Source organism: Dermacentor albipictus, chromosome 8 (assembly GCF_038994185.2).
Source record: "Dermacentor albipictus isolate Rhodes 1998 colony chromosome 8, USDA_Dalb.pri_finalv2, whole genome shotgun sequence".
NCBI lineage: Eukaryota > Metazoa > Arthropoda > Arachnida > Ixodida > Ixodidae > Dermacentor > Dermacentor albipictus.
The window spans coordinates 67,295,912-67,319,220 of NC_091828.1; the positions used below are offsets into that span (position 1 = coordinate 67,295,912).

Sequence of the window (23,309 nt, forward strand, 5' to 3'; positions counted from 1 at the left end):
GCAACGATATTTAAAATGTGTCTCATACATCTCGAAACACATTTGATTGGAATTCTGCTGGAAGAGTGATTAACGTGTCCAAAGTATTTTATTAAAATGAGTGGGAGAGTACACGGTTTGGTATTGTTGCTCGATTTGATTATGTCGTTGCATGTAGTTGTTTCCCTCATTCCTTGTTTCCCACGAGGTGTTGCATCAGGCATAATTTTCAAGTGGTTGGATAGGTGCGTTTTAAGTCCGCTAGACTGAAGTACTTGATATTCTCATATCTGATGTTCCTTCAGAGAAGTTTCTCAAGGAGTCTACGTTCTGTAAGCTTGACAAAGATCACTAAAAGGTTGCAAATTAATAAGCTGTCCTGCAGCTGTACACTTATTTATTGTTCTCAGGAAGCGAGAAATGCTGTGAAACTAAGATATTATAAAAAAAATAATTGACTTCTCAAAGGGGTAAAACTTATTGCCCGATACATTGGAGTACTAGTTGACTGTTTCTCAGAAGCCGCACTCAACCATTTTCGAGCGATATTGATCGCAATGGCAATATACCTTTCAGCAGAATTCAGGGATGGATATCTGAACAGTGGTGCTAGTATTAGGACTTCTGCTACGCAATGTTTCAATTTGGACAACTCTGCTAAACTGAATCATTGAAAAGCCAATTAGTGAATCATTACAGCTCGATACCTACACATTACGATTTCTCCTGCTCATTTCTCATATTACTTATACTGAGCAATGATTTCTCATTTCCCAGTATAACCACAGCGCCTTCTAGGTCCAGCTAAAAAGGACGAACAACATTGCCTCCCATAGAAAACGCGGGGAATGCGGTAGATGAAAATTCAGGGCGATGAGTAAATCGAGAACAGCGTGAAAGCAGGAGCCACGATTTCGACAAGTGAACTCGCCTTTTTCGAGGCCCGCGATATATGCGCTCCTCGGCACAGTATACATAGGTAAGGTTCATCTAAAGGGGAGAGAGGGTAAGGCGAGTGGGCGAGCCAACAACCGAGCCTGTTTTAGCGGCAAGGGTGTAGAATTGAAAAAAAAAAGGATGTGCTACTAAATTCTGAGAAAAAGAAAATGCGAGGCACCGACATGTGGAACCCTACTGGCGTGTACCGCAGGTTCGCCAAGGTCTTGAAGAAAAGTCCGCTTGTCGAAATGTTGTCTCCTGTTATCATTTTGTTCTCGCTTTGCTCAGTGTCTCCCATAGGTGATTTAAAAAAGCGCAAAACAAAAATAGAATTGGCGGTAGCAATAAGTACGTGATTGTACGAAGCCTTCTGCAAAATACTGAAAGGATCCTTTAAGCACAGCATTCTGGCAGAAAAAGAAAGCATAGAATATTAGAGATGCGGCGAAGTGAAATGACCGCTGAAATATCTGAACGCTCCTGACGCAGTAGCTACACTGTAGCAGCGAAGTTAGAGAGAAGGCCCACAATGAAGGTGACATCACAAAGAGTGCATTACAATGTCATCTTCATCAAGAGCTACAGAGGAGAAATTAACGAAGTCCCGGTTACCGAACTAAGCAACTTAGCGGAGTCTTAGAACGGCCGAAAAGGGAGCGAGTTAGTAAATAGTTATCTGTGGGCGAGAGGATGATCGCGAAACAAGAGGTCCCATTACGTTTATTCCTACAGCTTCATTATGTTTCTAGCGGCTCCTTGAATAAACCCCTTACAGAATGCATCTAAATCAGCACATCTTTCGTGCATACATGGCTTTCACCTTTGTGTTCATTCCCCTCTCCCAACCTTACTTCTCGGTTCTGCTTCGCTTAAGCGTCACCAGGGCTAGGTGTTCAACACTTGAAGACCCAGTTAACTGTCCAAGGTGTGCTGCTCCAACTTCTACAGTAGACATTCATCACCTATTGAGCCTCTGCCCAGGAACGATGGATACTCGAGACATCAGACACGATACGAGACATCAGAGACGATACTCGAGATAATCAGACAGTGAGTTATGCGCGTTGATTTATGGACGACATGTTGGCTAAGCCCCTATCGCAATTTCAGCATGAGAAGGGAATCCATGCTTTTATTTAAACAAACATCTATGCCGCAGTGTTAACGTTCACAAAAAAAAGTATGGGCCTCACCTAACAAAACGAAAAAGAGTGTCAACGCACTGGTTAAGAGAGAGAAAAAGAGAGGGATTTAAGGAAGGCAGGGATAAGGAAACCTGTCTAGAGTCTGTTAAGATCCCCCACCCTGAGTAAAGGGAGAAGGGGAAGAGAAAGAAGGGAGAGAGAGAGAGTTACAGAGTCGTGCACGGACAGTAATACGGAGTCAAAGGGGTCGTAGAAACCAGACGTTCTCATGAAGCACAAAGAAGTGCCTGCACTGCCTTCTGCGCCGATAATCGGTGGAGACGGTGTTCTAGTATTGCCTGTTCACTCAGAGGACGATCATCTAGTTTCCTGAATGCGTTGGACATACATTGCATTTGCGCTTCAAATTGAGGACAGCGGCACAATAAGTGGTCAACGCTGTGTTTAACAGCACCAGAAAACTCACCGGCCTCTTCGTCAGCCCTGGAGACCGCCAGGCAAATAAAGCCGAAGGCCACGACCAACACCAAGAACTTCATGTCTGGGCGTGGAGTAGCTCCCTTGTCTATCCTTATATATACGAAGGCGACTGGTCAGACTATCATCCGATGAATGCGATCCTGTCTCAGCGAAGTCAACGCCAACTCTGCGGTATCCCAGCGCGCACTCGCTTGCCTATGTCTTATACGGGACGACACACCTCGGGTGCACCGTGGACACGGCGAGTGCTGCCAAGAAAGCTGTCGCACGTTGATGCCACCTTTGACTTTGAGGAAGGCGCCATGAGGAAGGGGGCGTGTCCCATTGCGTCCTTTTATTTTTCATCACAGCCATGACTTCGCCGCTCGTTAGTCCTCCTGGCACGAGCCAGCGTAATAAAACCGTCGAGCCTACGCGGCGCCAGTGCCTAGAAATGTGGGATGGGCCAGTCTCGCGGTAGCCGTCGGCGTTCAGACAATTCTCGTGCGAGGCACCGAGTGGAACTTGTTTTTCTGCCGCCAGACAAAGTCGTTTGAGCGTCTGTTATACGGATGGCGCGCTTAAGCATGGCGTGCACATACTACGCTCTTGAACTTTGTTTATAATATCGCGCGAACGTCAACCGCACGGCGTGTCAGCGGCCTTGTAGCGACGAGCGTATGCGCGGTTGTGCAAGGCGACTTCCAGTTCCAATGTATTCTGAAGCTGTTCGCTTCAGCAGTGCCCCTGGCCACTACAATTTAGACTTCTGACACGACGCGCGGTCGACGCTTGCGCGGTATTATTCAATACTTTCACGGATGTAAACCTGTGTGTGCGAGTTCGCTGCACTTGCCGGGGCACAACTAGGTTACATACTTTAGCATGAAGTGTTTATAGTTCTCATTGCACATGTGCGTGTGTGCGTGTGCGTGTGTGTGTGCGTGTGTGTATGTATGTGTGTGCGTGTGTGTTTGTGTGTGTGTGTGTGTTTGTGTGTGCGTGTGTGTGTGTGTGTGTGTGTGTGCGCGCGTGTGTTTGTGTGTGTATGTGTGTGTGTATGTGTGTGTGCGTGTGTGTGTATGCGCGCGTGTGTGTGTGCGCGCGTGTGTATGTGTGTGTGTGTGTGTGTGTGTGTGCGCGCGTGTGTGCGTGCGTGTGCGTTTGTGGGCGCGCGTGTGTGTGTGTGTGTGTGTGTGCGCGCGTGTGTGCGTGTGTGTGTGTTTGTGTGTGTGTGTGTGTGCGTACGTGCGTGTGTGTGTGTGTGTGTGTGTGTGTGTGTGTGTGTTTGTGTGTGTGTGTGTGTGTGCGTGTGTGTGTGTGTGCCGCTTTCTCTCTTTCTCTTCGTTTGTTTCTTTTTACTCCTTCGCGAGATCACTGCGACTCGCAGTCGTTTCACGGCAAGTATTTGTCTGTAACTGGTAGTAAAAACAGGAAAGCAAAATGCCTCTAACTCACCTACACAGTGCACTGGTTTGGTTGCGCCTTCTGAATACAGAAAATGGCGCACCTATCTCCACTTATACTGGCGCCATTACTCCCAAGAGTCACCCCACAGACAAGTACAGTACAGACGCGAACAAAAGCTTTCGCGTATACATCCGCTTCACAAGGATGGGAGAAAGCGCCGCACATGTAGCATAAGTCCAACCACGGACGTTGGCGTCAGTCTATAAATACAGACACCCGAACAGCGTCTCGAGCGAGAGGCAAGAAACAAACAGAAAACAATGACAACAACTGCCGCCACAGCGGGAATCGCACGTGCCAAAGCAGCTGAATTCATTACATGCGACAGGGGGCCAAGGTCCCCGCCTGTCCAAAGCGAAGGGCGCCCGTTTGAAAACATGCAACTCGTGCTGGGCGGCGCTGGCGAGCAAACACCAGTGCGACTTTTTCAATTCCAAGGACACCTCCCGCTCTATAAAACAAAGCGAAACACGGCAGCAAGATTCACCGCAGCGTTCACGTAAAATATAAAGAAAGGAAAGCCTCTACTTGTGTCAGCCTCGCTCGATTTTTAGATGGCGTATACGTATAATTTATGAGCGATTTCCCATTCGGTGGTGCTTTCTTTCGTTAAATCGGTAGTTCTCTACTATCATCAGCTGAATCAAGCATCATTATCTCCGTATTGGCACGGCTCTCACCGCTTTTCATTACGAGACGAAAGCGTTTGTTTTTCCTTGTGCGCCATCCTGGCTACATCCCACAAGAGTTTTAGCAAACTTGTTTGCTACTACGCCTAGTATTAAATGCTACCTGGATCTAGGAATTAACACAAAGCCACCTCCACGCTTTGGGCAGCAGCAGCCTCCGTACCATTCCTCATTAAACACCCAGAAGCACCAAACATAACAATTCAGCTTTGTATTCAGTTACAGTTATGTCTTATTAAATGTGTACATTAGAGGTGGAATGCCAACAGTAAGCTACAACAAAAATGTAATGCCCATTACTGTACTACATTGACCGAGACAAAAGATTGAGATTTACCAATAAGCTTGAAAGTGCATTATTATGTGCGCTTCTAAATCATCTACAAAATATTCAAGTGTACGTAACTAAATTGCCACCTCAATCACCCACGGAAAGCGCCCACGAGACTGAAACACTAGCTTACTCAATTCTCGACTTCATAAACGATAATTTGACTTTTTTGTAGTACTATACGATGTCCTTATTGAGAGTTGGTCTCGTAATAGAGACGTTTTTTTTTAATGCTACAATATAGTAAATAATTTGGCTGCTGAGAGATTGCGCATTTCTCAAGAAGTATGGTTCAGGATTTCTAACTTGAAATTTATGCCATATGTAGCGTGGAATCTACTTTGATGGAACGATATTTGTTTTAAATTGGATTTAACCAATGCAGTGATGCTTTCCTCACTATTTGTTCTTTCAGCCCGGCGGACATATACATGGTCGAGTAGCCGTCGCAGTATGGAAGCGACAGTTACCATACCTGGATATAAAGTGATACCTCAGCTTCGTGCATCTAATTTTCGCGGTGGAGGTGTTGCCCTTTTCGTAAAGAACGAAGTCCTTTTATCTATACTATCTGAATTCACGTGCAGCCTAACGTATATTGAAGCACTCTTTCTACAGATTTAATTCTCTGTTGTCGGCCTGATTTATTGACCACCAAGCACAGCCACTACCTGTTTTCTTGACAAACTTGAGGAAATTCTTTCGTCCCTGTCAAGGACTGGCCGTACTCAGGTTGTAAAGCTTGGCGATATAAATATTGATGTCTTGAGCGCTAGCCACAAAGAATACCTAATAAATTCATATAACTTTCGCAATTTAATCACTATGCCTATGCGGGTGACCGGCACATCAGAGACCATTTTAGATCGTGTCATCATTAATATTCCTACTGACATAACAGCAGGCGTTTTTGACAAGCCTGGCCCCGATCACATACCAACCTTTATCGCGTTAGAACAAGCGCCTATGGTATACCATGCTGGCCACACAACACCTTACAGAATTGATTATTCAAAGGTTCGTAACTTTTTACTTTCAATACGTTGGCGCGAGATTTATGACGACGACGTAGACCAAGAATTTACTAATTTATTTATAATTATTACAGAGTCCGTTAAAAATTATCATCAATATATGTACATATGAGATACCAACTTGCATCTCGATGACCAAAAATTTATTAGAAGCGCTTAAGCCAAAGGAATATTGGTATCATAAATGGAAACGTGATAAGCATAATGCCCGTCTTCTAATTGAGTACAAAACTACCCGTAATTGCTTAAATGATATTGCGCGACAAAAAAAACGACACGGATGTGAGAGAAGACGACACACCAAGCGCAACTCGTAATATGAATACCCGTAATAAATCCGTAGTTATGTCGCGTAAATGTAAAAAAGAATATTAGTCCAGTCTTATTGGATAAGCTGCTGGTAACTCTCGGAAAACTTGGCAAATAATCAACGAACCAACCGGATATACTCGCACTGAAAAAAATTGTCCCTGATAATGTTGCTAAGAATACTGTCATGACTTCAACACTTACTTTACAGATGTTGGTCCCTCACTGGCTAAAACGTTTCCTCGTCCTAGCACAGCTTCGTATGAACCTATTTCCACGACGAATAGTTTCGTCAGAAATAATATGCAGCCTTATGAAATTCTCTCTTCTGTGAGTAAGCTGAAAGTTATTAAAGCGCCAGGCCCGGCCGAGATTCCAACGCGCGTTATAAAATATAATATTCCTATATTCGAACACACATTGTGCGATCTATTCAACCACTCCTTACGTACTGGGAGATATCCATCTACATTTAATATAGCCAAAGTTACCCCTGTTTATGAAGAGGGGGACAGGTCTGGTTCTTCTTGCTACCGCCCGATATCTGCACTGAGTGTTCTTGACTATATTTTTGAAAAAATAATTACGAAGCGCTTACATTTAATTTTGGACAAATATCACGTGTTATGCTCACATCAGTATGGATTTCGACCAATGCGTTCTGCAAACACAGCAGTGCCCACACTGAGTCAGACTTTAAATACACTCCTTCAAAATAACAAATTCGCTGTAGCGGTTTTTCTTGAGCTCAAAAAAGCATTTGATACTCTAGACTACAAAATCTTACTTTAAAAATTACGTAAATACGACTTCCGCAGCACTACATCGGATTTCTTAGAGTTACCTCAAAGGTCGTCAACAAATCGTAATTATTAACATTACTTCTTCCTTTCAGTCCAAACAAACAGGTGTGCCACAAGGTTCCTATTAGGTCCGTTGCTTTACTTGCTAAACAGAAATTACACACCCCAAGTACTAACCACTGCCAAAATGTATGCTGAGACACCGCCCTAATCATTATCGGTGAAAATATTTCAGGTATATAAGAAAAAACGAATACTACACTAGCCAGACTTGGTGATTGGTTTGCTGCTAACAAGCTTACCAATATTTCTGATAAAACTACCGTATTTTCGTGATTCTAAGCACCCCCCGATTCTAAGCACCCCCCTCTACTTTCGCGAAAAAATTTGGAAAAAAAGTTTGCGTGAGAATCTAAGCACCCCCCCCCCCCCCCTATATGTTAGGAAGAGCGCGTAGCCAAGACGCCCAAGCGCGCTTGCTCGCTCTGTCATCGAGCCGGAGCCGTCGGAGTCCCGACGTGGAACGGCGTCCGCGGCGCGATCTTGCCGCGCAGCCGGACTGCAGAGCCGCGCGGACTCCTCAGTGGCAGTGATAGTGACTAAGCATCCGACACCAGCGGGTGAGCTCACTGTCTGCACCGATTTTTCTTTTGGATGTTTGAAAAATAAAATGTTATTTCTCGCACCCGTCTCGTCGTGATGTCGCAGCAAAAAGGGAGAGGGGGGGGGGGGAATCATTCGAGATTTTTCGAATCTAAGCACCCCCCCCCCCCTCACTTTGGGCATCGCGATCATGAAAAAAGGGGGTGCTTAGAATCGAGTAAATACGGTAAATACATGGTATTCCCTTCCCGAACTATTACTACTCCACATAATGATATAACATTGCGTATTAATATTTGCCTCCTCGATCGTACTGATTCTTTCTATTACGTTGATGTCCTTTTAGATATCTGCTTATATTGGCAGTTTCAGCTAGATGCTGTCAGCTCTAAATTAGCTTCAAGTTGTTATGCCCTCGTGCAAGCTCGTGAATACTTTTACGTTTCAATACTCCGCATTTTATACTTTACTCTAGTGAATTGCCACCTTTCGTACTGTGTAGAATCCTGGGGTTTGACTTACAACTCCTACCTTGAACCAGTACGACGGTTGCAAGAACGAGCTGTACGCACGATAACTTTCACGCGATACTATGAACCTAGCAAACCTCTGTTTTCTATGCTAAAAATCTTGCCTTTTGGTTACCTACGCGAATTAGGGTAAGCCACATGTATTAACGATGTTATAAGATACAACGAGCCATTCCGTATTTCGTTACTCTGCACCCCACCAACGCCACACTAGCAACCAAACTTTTGGTAAGTTTAATAACCCGGCAATAAAAAACGCCTATGGCAAACGACTGCTACAGTATGCTGGAGTGAAGGTGTAAAATGGCATTCCGAATTATATAAAGAATTCGCAGAACTTGCTGAGAGCAATGAGAAAGTGTCACTTCGAAGTTATCTCTGCTTCTTGAACTGATAGTTATGTTCTCTTTTCGTTAAACCATGCGCACCTATTATTTCATCAGGCTTTTCTTGTGTTTATTGCGAATTGTTGTATTTTCCTGTTCTCTTTGCTAACTTTTAGAAAAGACTAATAATAATACCTATACAGTAAGTTTTCATTTGCAAATATATCTCCTACTATTACTCAGGTATTCGTGTATTTATTGCAAAGCGTTGTATCTTTTGTATTCTTTGTTAATCAATTGTAAACTAATTACTAGTATTATTTCATAACAGTTTCTCTTATGTATATTTCGAAAAGGGCCCCGCACCAGCTCTTAGCAAGGGAACCATACAGATCAGACGAATCTTGTATAATGAAATGTAAATGTGCGCAATAAACAAAGAAAAGAACGAAAGAAGTTCGTTAAGTAACCAAAATTTGGTATTTAAGGTTACAGTCATTGGTTTTAACGCCAACGTTGCAATGGCAGTGTTCGAGATGGAGGCAGCCAGAGTCTAAATAAATTTAAGTGGTCTAGGAAACGCCATTGGTTGTTGGGATATTCGTCGAGTAAAATTTCCCTTTTGTCGCTCCTATACCGAAACTGGGTACGCTACCGAACAGCACTGGAAGCGCCGCCCAAATGATTCTACCCGCCGTGGTTGCTCAGTGGCTATGGTGTTGGGCTGCTGAGCACGAGAGGTCGCTGGATCGAATCCCGGCTACACGGCGACCGCATTTCGATGGGGGCGAAATGCGAAAACACCCTTGTACTTACATTTAGGTGCACGTTAAGTAACCCCAGGTGGTCCAAATTTCCGGAATCCTCCACTACGGCGTGCCTCACAATCTGAAATTGGTTTTGGCACTTAAAACCCCGTAATTTAGTTTAATTAAGTGATTCTCGACGAGCGTCATGACGTAGCAGCTCACCGCACTGATCTGATGAGTCATCCAATCCGCCGTCGCCCATTAGTGATGAAAGCGATGGTAGGTCGCCGGGACGTCATCTTAGCGCGATAAGATGGTAAGAGGTGTGGTCAGCATCTTCATGCAGAGAAACGAAACGAGGCGGTCAGCATCACGTGGGCTTCGTGCACTCTTCGTGCGGCACTTTCGGAATGGGGTCAACAAAAGGTGAATTTTTTTTAGGCGTATATCAACAACGAGTTGCGTTATTAAAAACCTCGTAAATTGCCTGAGCCTTCGGCGGCGTCCTCCTCCGATAGCGATATTGCAGCGTTGGCGTTAAAATCGGTAACTAAAAGGTTAGTTATCCAACCTTGGTTATTTAGTGAATGGACTGCGACGACTACTCGACCATCTAGTGTCTGCCGTGCTGAAACAACAAATAGTGAAAAAAAGAGAAGGATCATCGCATCGGTTAGATCACATTTGTAAAAAATCGGTTACAATGATTTGCTACAATGTTTACAATGATTTTGCAATAATAATAATAATATTTGGGATTTTACGTGCCAAAACCACTTTCTGATTATGAGGCACGCCGTAGTGGAGGACTCCGGAAATTTTGACCACCTGGGGTTCTTTAACGTGCACCTAAATCTAAGATTTTGCAACAGTCCTACTGACATATTGGTGCAATTCAGAGCCATGTGTAATACACAATTTTTCTCCGCTTCAGATCTCTTCAAAATTTTTGTCCCCTTCAGTAGATGGCAGCTTAAAGAATTGTGATATCGCTTTCCATGGCTGAGTTACGGTGTTCTAAGCTTGATAGTTTCGTTTCCAGAAAATTTGCGATGTTTAACAATTTTTATTTTAAAAAATCTACCACCTAAATAAAAGGTCCGTTCTCTACAGTCACTACATATTTCAACTTTTTTTTTTACTTGAAATGCCACAAACCTCATCAGTTCTTTTTCTTTTCGAGATAAAAACCATTTCTTCTTTCCCATGTATTGAGATTGGAACCCACGAGCTGAGACTTGCTCTCAAATGACGACGTTATTTACCCTTGACAATTTTATCTTTACTGGTCATCGTTTCTTATTCCGTGCATGCACTGCATTGCTTGTGCCGGCTGCGTTCGCCTTTTGTTCGCCCTTCCTATAAGCTTATACTTAGAAAACTAGGCTGGTATTGTTGCGGTTAAAAAATTTGCGCGAACAACTTTCACCGCGCCACCATAACCCCACAAAAAAACAGCACGGATAGAGATCCGACCTGCGCAGTTGCAACTTCTCTCCACGTAGAAGAACGGCGCCATTCATCGCGTGTGTGGCAGCCGTCCAAATAATCAAAGCCTCTTCGCCAGTTAACTACTCCGCCAATTATACAATAATTGGTGTTAGAACTAGCACGAGTCACGCTTCGTTGCAACAGAGCAGAAAACACTTTTCACTTGATGAGACGGAGAGAAGCAAGAGGACTAATGACTTCTGCGATTACTTCGGCTCTTAACTAGGGTTACTAACTCTCGAGCTGACCGAGTCGGGGACGTAGTCTTGGGGGGGGGGGGGGGGGGGGGGGGCGCTGATGAAACTGATCCTGTCAGTGCCAGGACCGCCAATTACCTGCCTAACACGGCTACAAATACAAATAGAGGTGAATATTGTGAATGATTGGGGCCTACAGCTACTTTGAATCATGGGGAAAAAGGCGAAATATCATTTACGTTTGCTGTACTGCTCGTATACCTGTGATCGGTTATGACGACCCGGTGCTCACATTATTGCAAATAGCTCCTGCACATACATAATTTCATCCATTGTAATTAAATACCATGTGGCAGAGTAGCTGGCTCCCATGCAGCGGGCCTGGGTTCGATTCCGGCGAAAACTGTGTATTTTTTTACGCGCCAGGGTAACTGGCCAGCTCTTCTGGCTGGAAGCCTTTGTCGTGGCCACCTCTGTATACGTGGCGTACCATCACGTCGGATGAGGCCAAGTTGTGTCGAAAATATGGGCATGTCGTGTATGTATTTGTACCGACCGGGAAATAATGTCTGGGAATGAAGGAGGAATGCTTGGGAATCGGATGTTTCCGTCATGTCTTTTGTAGGATATTGTTTGAGGTGAATCGGGTATTTCCTACGCCATGTTTGTAAAAGCGAATTGCTTTTGGTTGTAATTCCACCTGTTCACTTTCGCACGTTTCGCCTCTATACGCAGTATTCCTATAATGTCTAAATACCGAAATGACATCCGCTTGTAATTTACTTTTTCCAGTTGATGCCGTCCGGTGGAGCTCCGTACGGGAACTGCTGCTGCTTAGCTAGTTGGGGCCGCAACGTTGGATGAACGCACAAGAAGCCCGAAACAAGCATTTATATAGAGCGAAATAAACATTTCCTCATTTAAAAGGCGTCTTGCGTGTACTTTACGAAATTTCGAGTGGCACAGATTCGATGGAAGCTTGTGAAGATCGTTCGCAATAATTTTCACTGAACAATAAAACGATTCCAAACCAAGACCGCGCGCGGTTGAGCAGGAGAAGCAAAAAATTACGGCCAGTTCCACTCTGTAGAAGCAGTTGGAACAGTGGAGCTGGTCTTCGCGTTTTCAGGGAGTGGGACACTGGCCCTAGCTTTGTTAAGCTTACGGTGCACCTCATTCGCTATCGTGGTATCCCGTTGGTGTTGCTCGGTCTTGCCTCGCCAATGCAGCTTGTGTTGCCGGGTGTTGCGTTCGTTCCTGACGCCGTTGTCACCACACACACCTCATGAGGATGTTTTCGTTATCGCTGTGGTATACAGCGAGCGGCGCAACTATCGGCTGCAGTGTCAGTCACGTTCGCGAAGACCAAGTCAACGCAGATGCCCCCGATTGTAGTTGGCTGCTTGCCCCGCGTATTGCTAAAAGAAGCGTTAATGCAAACTTCGCACGTGTACTGTACAATCCAGTTCTCACGTAAAATGGTGATGTTTAAATCCCCGACCACTACAATGGGAACTCTTCCGTAGCATGCAGCGGTGGGCCCGTTCCCGCGCAACCTCTCACTGGCGCTCACGTGGGGTGGCTTCTTCCTCCGGAGTATAATCAGTATTGGCCATCGAGTGAATGCGGAGCAGGACCTGACTTCTTTTGTTTATACCCCATCGAGCCTCTCACTGACCTGCTTTTCGCAAACGCTCACTGGCTGCCTGACTCGCTCGCCCCTTTCTCGCCGCAGTGCAGCTGCCTGTCTCACTCTCGCCCCTCTCGCTCTTAGGTCACGTGACCAGCGTGATGCCAAGCAGCACGACGGCACAGGGTCGACCAAAAACAGCTCCGCTGTTCAAAAGCAAATGCCACGCCGATCGGCGCAACTGACGTAATGCGTGCCAGCTAGCGCTCAAAACGCGCCCAAAACAGAAACCCAAAGTATGATTCAGGCATTAATGCAGGCGCCATAGTGTCTACCTGTACTCCAAGACTACTCGGCGATACTAAGTTACTACAAGTGCTGCAGAAAGCGGTATCCACCACCGCACAACTCACTTAGCAGAGAGGACTCTGTCGCGTGGAGGCCGCTACAAACGGGCTCGTACCCGAACCTAAACGTACTCAGCAAAATGTATCCCACACAATACCATGACAAATGCCCCTGGTGCCACGAAACAACCACGCTGTATCACATAACGTGGGCATGCCAGAAGATAGACGTGGTACCCGTTATACCAAACCCGAGTGCGGAGCAATGGTAGGGTGAGCTCTCCAGCGATCGCCAGGTCGACCAAGAAGGTCTGATTCGGCGAGCACAACTGGCAGCAGCATCCAGCGGAGCCCTTCACTAAGGGCAACTGACCGTTGTGCAAAAAGATGGACGAAAACGCAGAAGACCAGCGAATCTAGAGCTCCATAAAGTTTTTCACTCACTCACCCTCTTCCTTATATGCAAACGCTCACGCAACACGTGTTGTTCTTGCTGTTGTAGCCTGTCACACGTGTGGCTCCTAAGCACGATGGGAGATTGGCCAAGAAATGGGTGGATTATACTAAATTAATATTGTCGCGGTACAACGCGGACAGAACACAGGGAGACGTTCTTCACGAACAACGTGAAGAACGTGCTTCACGAGCATAAATTTAGTAATATCTATGGAATTAGCATTGAATAGCATAGAATTACCTGTTAAAATAAAACCAGAAACGTCATATGGAATGAGTAAGAATTATTCTAAAAGTACAAAAAAATTTTGTAGGGCATTCGTTTAGATTCTGTAAGAAATGTTTGGACAGCGAAGCAAGCATCCTTGTGGCTTAATCCCAAAGTGGACACCCCGAACAAAAGAATGGCAGGTTCTGTCAAGTCCAGGACAATTCTTCGAAAATGTATTTCCAATCAACTTTCTCTTGCCGCAGTAAAGCGGCGACAAGATAGAAGATGGTGCATCGTCTCCTTCTCATTACAAAATAAACAGAGGGGACAGGGAACCAAACCCGACCTGTGTGAGTAGAAATTCAGGGAGGGAATGCGGGCAACGTAATTTTGTGAGAGAGACCTCGAGCACTTTTGGTGGTATGCGTATGACCGTCGTCGTCCTTTTCGATAGCGCGCTAACGATTCTGCAATACGAAATGGCACCGCTGCGCCCTGTAGTGGGTTGAGCCAGATCCATACGCAACAAACCAAACCAAAGATGTAAACCGCGTGTCCACTCCTTGGCCAATCCTCCATGGTGGGCAGGAGCCCCGTATGCGACAGAAAAAAAAAAACCTCTCGGCGCCAAATTATGTGCATAAAATGAGGTGTACTACACCCACCTCAAAAGGAACGCCGTGCAAATTTACAAAGTGTGCGACGACATGGGGATGAATGCCTAAGCGAAAACGTTTCACGAAAGTGAGCACAATGCGTTCGCATTCCCATGCGTAACCAGTCTTAAGTGTGTCTGCCGAATGTTACAGCGAAGCTTTATCGGACTAAGATCCAGGGCTACGTGGCGTCTGTGTGGAGAAACTATCATGTGGGCCGACCCTGGTGATAGCGCAAGAAGGGTCCAAGCTCAATGGCACATAGCCCTGCGGGCTCAGGTACCTGTAACGCGCCCTAGAACTGTCCTTGTCACACTCGGGACCCAAAGTATCATCATCATCAATGGCTCTAGTATCGTCGTTTTCTGCCACAGCTGGCTCGTTGGCGCCCCTCGGCGTAACCGCACGAACGCGCTCGTGCCACTGCTCACGCATTCGTCGTCTTCATCCACAGCTGGCTCCGTTGCCGCTCATCATTCGCGCGTAGAATTTCACTCCTCTTCCGTCGTCGTAAGGGGGAGGCCCTGTTTACGGGGGTACGAGCCATTGCTTGAGGGTGTATGAGCCTGTTGGGAGCTCGGATTAGCGGAGGCAAGGAAGACACGTCTTTACAGGTTGAGAACGGACGGTCGACTGGCTCTATTCAAAAGTAAAAGCCCGTTTGTCGAGTTGCAGTGGTGGCGCCCCAGTAGGGCAGCCACCTCAGTTCCAAGGAAGAGCAGGGGGCAGTGACCCCCACGGCGAGGCAAGGCGAAGTGACGGACGGTCGCGACGAAGGCTACCCCCTCCCCCCCCCCCCCCCCCCCCCATGAATGCCGGAGGCTTATATGAATGGCCGAAGGAATAAAGAGTAAATGTTCAAGATAAGCTGCTTTCACGCGGTCACACGACACTTTCTCTTCTTTGCCGCGAACGTCAATCTTTGAGGTTTTCTCTGAGCGCGACACCACACGAAAGGGACCTTCACGCGAAGGAGCCTATGGTGGTGATGGTTATGTACAGATGAGAAAGATGACGACCATAATATAAATGCTCACAATATTTCTTAAATTGTTTTCTCCGCTATGCGAAGAGGAGTAGCCGTAACCATTATAAGGTGACTACGTCTCTTCTTTTTTTTTTAGTACTCACGTACGGGGCAGAAACCTGGAGGCTTACGAAAAGGGTTCTACTCAAATTGAGGACGACGCAACGAGCTATGGAAAGAATAATGATAGGTGTAACGTTAAGGGATAAGAAAAGAGCAGATTGGTTGAGGGAACAAACGCGACTTAATGACATCTTAGTTGAAATCAAGAAAAAGAAATGGGCATGGGCAGGAGGACATGTAATGAGGAGGGAAGATAACCGATTGTCATTAAGGCTTACGGACTGGATTCCAAGGGAAGGGAAGCGTAGCAGGGGACGGCCGAAAGTTAGGTGGGCGGGTGAGATTAAGAAGTTTGCAGGGACGACATGGCCACAATTTCACATGACCAGGGTAGTTGGTGAAGTATGGGAGAGGCCTTTGCCCTGCAGTGGGCGTAACCAGGTTGATGATGATGATAATGATGATGACGTCACTTTATTTTTATTTCAATAAAAAAGGAGAGTTGCGGTCGATCAATCCGCTCCAAGCGTTGGAGGATCTTCTGGTTGTTGTTCTTGCTGATCGCTGCTTGCTTCTTCTTCTTCTTCTTTTCTTCTTCTCCTTCTTCTTCTACTTCTCCCCTTCTTCACATTCTTGTTCTACCCTATTAGTGTCTCTATGTTACACTTACCATTTTCTGTCCTGGAATTGGAGGGAACTACTGTCCGATAGGGGACAATATCTGTTTTCCTTCTACCTTTGTTGTCTGTTTCTCACTGACCGATAAAATACGCGATTCTTTCTTTCTGTTTGTTCTTTTCTGTTTGTTCTTTTCTGTTTGTTTTAGAAAATCCAGCGAATAATAAGCTACGTCGAAAACCACGTTTTACTTTTTGAATTTCGTGCGTGTAGTGCTAGACGGGCCACTGGCCTTTTATTTGTTGACCATTGCTTACGAATCTATATTTTGAGCCAGTTTCATAATCCTAGTTTTCTATGAACCAATACTTTCGGCGCTCTTTGGTAACCGATGCCTCTGCGCAATATAATTAATTATATTATGCCCTGTTGCTGATTGCTCGTCCTGGTGAATTTGATGAATGATGTTAAAGTATTCATAGAGTCTGTGTGCTTTTATATGCGGCCATAAATGTCTTCCTATTTTCATTATATTTCATGCACGCATGTTTTCCTTTTCGTCATAAATATCGCGAAAGAAAGAAAAAGGAAGCCATTTCGCCAACGTGGTCACGCGCCGCGCGCGTGAGCACGTCACGAAGAATAAGAAGCAGCCACCGCGTCCGTCGTTCCGCAGGCCTGGGACACGCAGGAAACGAGAAGGAACGAGGACACGCCCGGGATGGCCGAGGAATCGCACCTCATCTTCGACATACCGCAAGACGAGATCGTCGTCAGCTCCTCGCTGTCGCGCATGGGCAGGGCGCGCGCTGGCGGCGGAAGCAGCCGGGCCCCACTGGAACACTTCGGCGCCCTCGGCCGCGTCGGCGACTCGGTCCAGGAGGAGCCGTTCGTGCGCATCGCCGCCGACCAGCCACATCCGGCGGACGAGCAGCAGCGCAACAACGCCCATCGCGCCGGACCCAACTCCGAATTTGGCAGCGCCGTCGGAGGCAGCAGCGTGCGAGCCATCAGTTTCCTGCTAATCGCCGTCGCCTGCCTGCTGCTCATCGGTTCCATGATCCTCACTGACGTCACCAACAAGGAGGCCAAGGGTGCCGCCGCCGCCGCCGAGGTAGAGCTCGAGAACAGCACCGAAGTGGCCGACGCGGAGTCCCGTGTCGGCGGCCGCGCTGACGCCACGGCATCACCCAATGCTTCGCCCGATGATGTCGAAGGCAACAGGCGTCTTCAGCTGCACGGAGCGGACCGCAGTTTGTTCAAGGCGAGACGACCGGCCGCCAGGCACTCTCGAGGACCTCGCAAGAGCCTTCACCGGCTCCTGAAAGGCTCCAAGTGCACGAGTAAGCAGTGCGTCGAGCAAGGCACCAAGTTGGTGGACGAGCTGGAGCCCAAGATCAGACCCTGCGACGACTTCTACCAGCATGCGTGCGTTCGCTGGCAGCACCGGCAGCCAACGAACGTGCAAAGCGACCGCCTCTCGGTCGACTACGCGCTCGTCGACCTCTTCAGCGAGCTGCTGGTCAACGTGCTCCGCTCGGACGCGACGCCGTTTCCGGAGCTCAAGTTTTTCATTGACGAGTGCGTCCGGCCGCAGCCGAACCTCTTTAGGAACGTGAGGGATGCCATACTACGCCATCTGGACCTCAAGGGTTGGCCGTACGAGATGGACAACACCATCCCCGACCAAACGCTGTCCACCAAAGTGGGCAAGGTGTTTTCCGAGGTTGGTCTAGAGACGCTCTTCCGCGTGTATCGCGGCCCCACTGGCACTGTCATCGGCCAGCCGCGCAACCTTTTGCTTCGTCACTTCCTCGGCTCGGAACCGCAGATCGCTGGTCGTCTGCTCGGCAAGGCTTACGAGGCCCTTATACAGACTATGGCGAAGACGACGGCCGCTCCATTCGAGGAGTCGGCGATGACAAATGTGACGGCCGTCGAAATTCTGCTTCGCCGAATGCTGAACGCCAATCAGGCCGTCCTGGACGCGGGGCGCCTCAAGAACTGCTCCACGCGTCAGATGATCGACCTGCCCAGACTCGGCATCGTCAGCATGCACAGGTTCCTCGAAGGTGCGGTGGGCGCGGACTCGGCTATGTCAGAGACGACCAGCATTCATCTTTCGGACACCGATTACTTCGACCGAATGCGCACCCTCGCTCTTACGAAGCACGACCTACTCAACTACGTCATCTATCGAGTCATCCTTGAGCTGACGCCACTAATAAGCAACTGGACGCTGCGGTCAACGCTCGCCTCCGTGGCCTACTCCCGTTACGCCGAGTTCTCCGAGCGGTTAGACCCGGCTCAGATGTGCGTTCGCTTCCTGGAACGCTACGAGCCCGTGGTGCCGCTTTACCTGTCGTTCAAGAGGGCCCTCGAGCTACTAGGAGGCCCCTCGGTGATTCGAAGCGTACTGGACGTTCTAAAGAATACGTTTCTCGCCGACCTCCAAAATTCCACCATGTTCACGAACGCGTTCAAGCAGCACGCGACCAGCCAGGTGAAAGACATTTACTGGGAGGCCCTCATGCCGTACTGGCTGTCCGAGCAAAAGGCCGCCGAGTCGTACGCCGACGGCCTGTACACCAACAACCCGCGGCACCCGGCGCCGCACTTTTTCTACTTCTGGATGCGCACTTCGGCCCAGAGGAAGCGCGACTTCCTCTTCGGCAACAAGACCTCCTGGACGGGCGGCTTCCTGAACGCGTGGGCGACGCTCGACCCTCCGTACGAACACCTGGAGATACCGCTGCCCGTCTTCGACTTCATGATGCCCAACGACTCGAGCATCGCACACCTTCACCTGCCGCGCGTCGGCCCGCGAGTCTACCGAGAGCTTCAGCGCTTCCTCTGGCACGAGGCTATCAACTTCGACCTCAAGCGACCGGCGTCCGAGGAGTCCCACTACTTCGACCGCCTGCGGCACTGCCTGGAGAATCAGTACCGGGACATCGACTTCAACCCGAGCCGCGTGCCCTTCAACTCGGCCAAGACGTCGGCCTCGGACCTCCTGGACCTGTTGGCGGTCCGCACGGCGTTTCACGCCTACCTTCGACAGCTTGGAGCGCACGACGGCGACTACCGGTTGGCCGGAGCGCCCAACCTGAGCGGGCAGCAGCTCTTCTTTCTTTACTACGCACGCAGCCATTGCGAGCGACTCAACCCGCGCTTCGCGGTCAAGCTGATGACCAATGGGCCGGTCAGTCCCGGCTGGTACAGGGTCAACGGCCCACTGCGAAACATGCCCGACTTCGCCATCGCCTTTGGCTGCCCGCCGGGCACGTCTATGAACCCTGTCGATAAGTGTCTATGACCCGCACGTGCCGAAAGGACGTACAGCTTATGCAAGCTGTCGTCTCTCACGCGTGTCTCCCGCTAAATAAAGAGCAGACACGCGAGTACGGCATGCGTGTAGGCATGCGTATACGAGAAATTTGTCATGTACGCTGTGAAGCCATCCACTTTTTGTGAAATTAGTGACAGCGCAGGCTGATTGACATGCTGAATAAATTTTGGGTTTTAATATCTAAAGCAACGCCCAGGTTATGATATTTTGTAATGAGGAGCTCAGGGTTCATTTCGAACACCTATACTTAGGGTTCTGTGACGTGTACCCGAAGCATGCCGCATGCGCTTTTTTCGCATTAAGCCTCTACAATGATTTTTTTACAGTGAAGCTAGGGGTTATGGCTAGGATAGAGTAGTAAACGACTTTATTGGGGTCTCGAGGCACTAGGAACAGGGCCTGCTAGGTAGGTAGGCCCCTACCCAGCCGTTGGCTAGATGTGTGTCGGAACAGAGAGGTCATGCCTCTTCCGCTCGTTCTCTGGAGGCTAGGGTTCCTTCCCTTTTGTTCTGCGTGTGCAAAAAGCGTGGGCCGATACCGGAGATAGTGAAAAACCGGGCCGACCTACGGCGGAAGTAAAGCAGGTTTCAAGCACTCTGCCAACTATGTTGGTTCCAAATAGAGCTCGCATCACACATTAAGCTTATAAGAACAGATACTACCCCTTGAGCCGCGTCGACCATGTCTACGTTCGCAACACCCTGTCTTCGCCAGCGTTCCAAGCACGTTTGTACCTACTTTCAATCCGCTCTCCCGTGGTGGCGGTTGCTTCGAAAGGCCACGGGAGGCGGTCCCGTCGTCTTCGCGAATGTATATAAAAATAAAGGTAAATGAGCTCGTACTTTTGTTCAAAATTCGGTGCCACCTCTGTGTCGTGTGTTAAACAGATTCGCTAGTCATCCACCTTCACAGAGCGGAATAGCTCATGATTTTCTTTAATACGTTAGCATTCTTCGGGTACTTCAAGGTTGTTCGAACGCTATCTATCTATCTATCTATCTATCTATCTATCTATCTATCTATCTATCTATCTATCTATCTATCTATCTATCTATCTATCTATCTATCAGTGGCGTAGCCAGAAATTTCGCTCGGGGGGGGGGGGGGGGCCTCACGTTGGAGAGCTCGGCCTCCTCCTCACAGAATTTGTCGAGGGATCAAATACATGGATAATAAGTACATTGTCATCGCCAAAGATGCTGCAAACTAATTTTTGGACGCTACGCACTGCCAAGTAAAATATGTACTTTTTCGTAAAAGAACATATTCGTGTGCCAAAAAATTGAGCCAGAAATAACTGATATCAATGCTACCATGTTTTGTTTGTCTATTTAATAAGTAAAGAAAGTGTCACAAGAAATTTAGAACTATATCAGTTCAAAACCAGCAAAGCAGTGCATGCCACTGATATGATAAATGTAAATGCCGTGCAATGAACAAGTTCAGGATAAATATTTTAATGAAACTTTGTCATTCCAGAAAACCTTGTTTACATTATTGCTCATATGCAACGGCCAGGGAAATATCTCAGTGACGCTGTCCTTCGTTCCAATGTACTGCACAGGAGCAGCTGTCACCGGTCGTGTATTGCATTTGCACTGAAATTATAGTTGCAACAGATATCACTTATAAAAAGTAGGAGTTCTGCAAATATACATTAGAAATACGAAGGTACAACGGAATACACAAATGCGAAGATAAAGCTTGATAAAGGGCAATAAAGTGTCACTGGAAACAAAGTTCACTGCATGTATCCACAAAACCTCTCAACCAGATATTTAAATAACGTGTCTCTCCAATAAATCTACGTATCGAAGCAAAAGTCACTGTATACAAGGTGTATACAGGGTGTATAGGGCTAGCTTTAGCCAGAGTTAAATAATATACCGATGCACTCTAAAACAACGCGACCAAATGCATGTTGCTCACTTTTATATGTAGTGGGCCACGCTATATTTTTGTATTTTGCTTAATTAGATTTTTAGTCAAGATTAATTAACCAACTTCTGAAGTAACGAACCTAGGAAAAAACTTCCAATTAGAAAGTTGGACAGCGGTTTGCAAAACGCTTGAATAAGCAGTTTCTGTCTTTCCATTTATTAGGTATTAGCGCATTCCAGCTTACTGATGATGCCCGCGTAATGCAAAACACCACGTGACATGCCCGCTTGCACGTCGTGATTGCACTGCTCCCAAGCGTTCCGTGCACAAACAGCCATAGGCGCGCTGCCGCTTAAAAGGCGACAGGTCAGCGACGCTAGCGTTGGCTGCTCGATTTAAGCTTGCAAGCGTTATCGCTTGCACTGCGTAAAGCGACTGACGGACGTGGTGGTGGTGGTTGTTGTTCCAGACAACGATGAACAGACTGTCGTGCACGGGCTGCTAAAGCGCGAGCAATTTCGTGATGCCTTTTTACAAAGACGAAAAAGCAGACATGTTCCTTGCCCTAGGAGCTGAAGGCGGACAGAGACGGCAGGCTACAAGAGTATTTCGAAGCCGGTATGCCCGGGTACGCGACCGAGCCCGAGCCAGCATTAGCGCTGTTACATTCGTCCAATCAAGTAGCTGTGGTATGGGCTCGGCGTTTTCGTTGGCCACGCTTTAAAGAACTCACACGACGGTTACAAGTGGCTGCGCTGTGGGCTAGGCATTTTGGTTCCCGATCTTTAACATTGCCGAATCGCGTGGAGTCTGAAGGTTACGCTTCTTCCGTGGCATTTCAGTGCAACGGATGTTTTATAGCGTTCCCGTTTATGCTATATACTATGCTCCTCTGCGATGCCCGATCAATCACCGGCTGCATATACTGGCGCAGTCGACGGCTATATATGACAACGACGGCATGGCGTCAACGGGATGACGATTCTGAAATTCACATGGCAGTTAGAACTAGTAGTGCAGAAACCACATGAATCACATTAAAGCGCTAGTTCGCCGCTCAGTTTTGCATCGCCCACAGTGCTCGCCCGATCCCGGAGGTAGTGCGGTTTTACATACGCGCTGAGATTACGGCCTGCATAAAATTTTGGTTACTACTACTACATGGGCAGACCTCTACACGCGCGTGCTGCGACCAGTTTCTGACATCCTCGTCGACTTTATTCCATAAAGTTTTTTTTTTCACTCTCCTGCTCTCGATGCACACAGTGCACCTAGAAGTTCCCCAGGACGGTGTATATATGTAACTCTTATTGGACTGGAGAATCGCATTTCCACATTGGTTGAAATTTCCTGATGTGCAGGTGACATTCGTATATAGAGCAGTAGTGGCAACAGACGTGTTCTACGAGCAAGATTGCATAAAGCTATCAATTCTGTTGAAAAAAAAAATCTATTCGCACGAGGTCTAACGATGTCGGCAGAAAAGTTTGCCGCCATTGCGTCACTATAGGCGGGACGTCTCGCGCTACACGTTAAAGTTTGCGCGCTCTCCCATTCCGTACGTGTCGGGTCACAAGTTTCTGGGTATGACGATCGACATGCTGACTAATGACGTGGACGCCCCATGTTCAAATATTAAAAGAAAAAATGGGTCATACGCGAGCATTATGCGTATGCTATCAAGCAACACTGAGGGCTGCTCCGTGATTGCTCTGCTACACAGGTATACGGCTCTCTGTGAAGGTATCCTGGGATAGAACCTTTCCATGCTACCAGGCAATTCCCACACCAACACGAAAGCACTCACTGGTAAGCAAGCAAAAGCCTCGAGGATGTGCCTCGGCTTACCAAACCACGCACGAAGTGTAGAAAACTTTGCAGAAAGCAGATGCCTATCGGTTCCAATGCTTCTGCAGCAGTTCATTCGAATTGATCTGCGCTTTTCCGCCGGAGTGCCATGTCATCCGCTTGATTCAGACAGCGGTCCTGTGGTGCGGAACTTGCTCCCGGCGAATTA

General features: G+C 47.6%; 2 protein-coding genes across 3 annotated transcripts in view; one reads left to right on the plus strand and one right to left on the minus strand.

The window, feature by feature from the left end:
- The window catches only part of LOC135914541 (serine protease inhibitor swm-1-like), a 47,882-nt gene extending 45,167 nt beyond the window's left edge, over window positions 1-2,715 (minus strand). The window contains exon 1 of one of the 2 annotated variants that reach the window (XM_065447452.1): window positions 2,530-2,715. In XM_065447452.1, coding sequence (XP_065303524.1) covers window positions 2,530-2,602 — 73 coding nt within the window. In that variant the 5' untranslated portion in view covers window positions 2,603-2,715. The remainder of the gene's footprint in view (window positions 1-2,529) is intronic. The other variant, XM_065447453.2, reaches the window with a different exon arrangement.
- A 14,068-nt stretch (window positions 2,716-16,783) lies between these two features.
- Window positions 16,784-19,378, plus strand: LOC135914540 (membrane metallo-endopeptidase-like 1). The gene has a single exon (XM_065447451.2). The coding sequence runs from the start codon at window positions 16,784-16,786 to the stop codon at window positions 19,376-19,378; it is 2,595 nt and encodes an 864-aa protein (XP_065303523.1).
- Window positions 19,379-23,309: the final 3,931 nt, after the last annotated feature.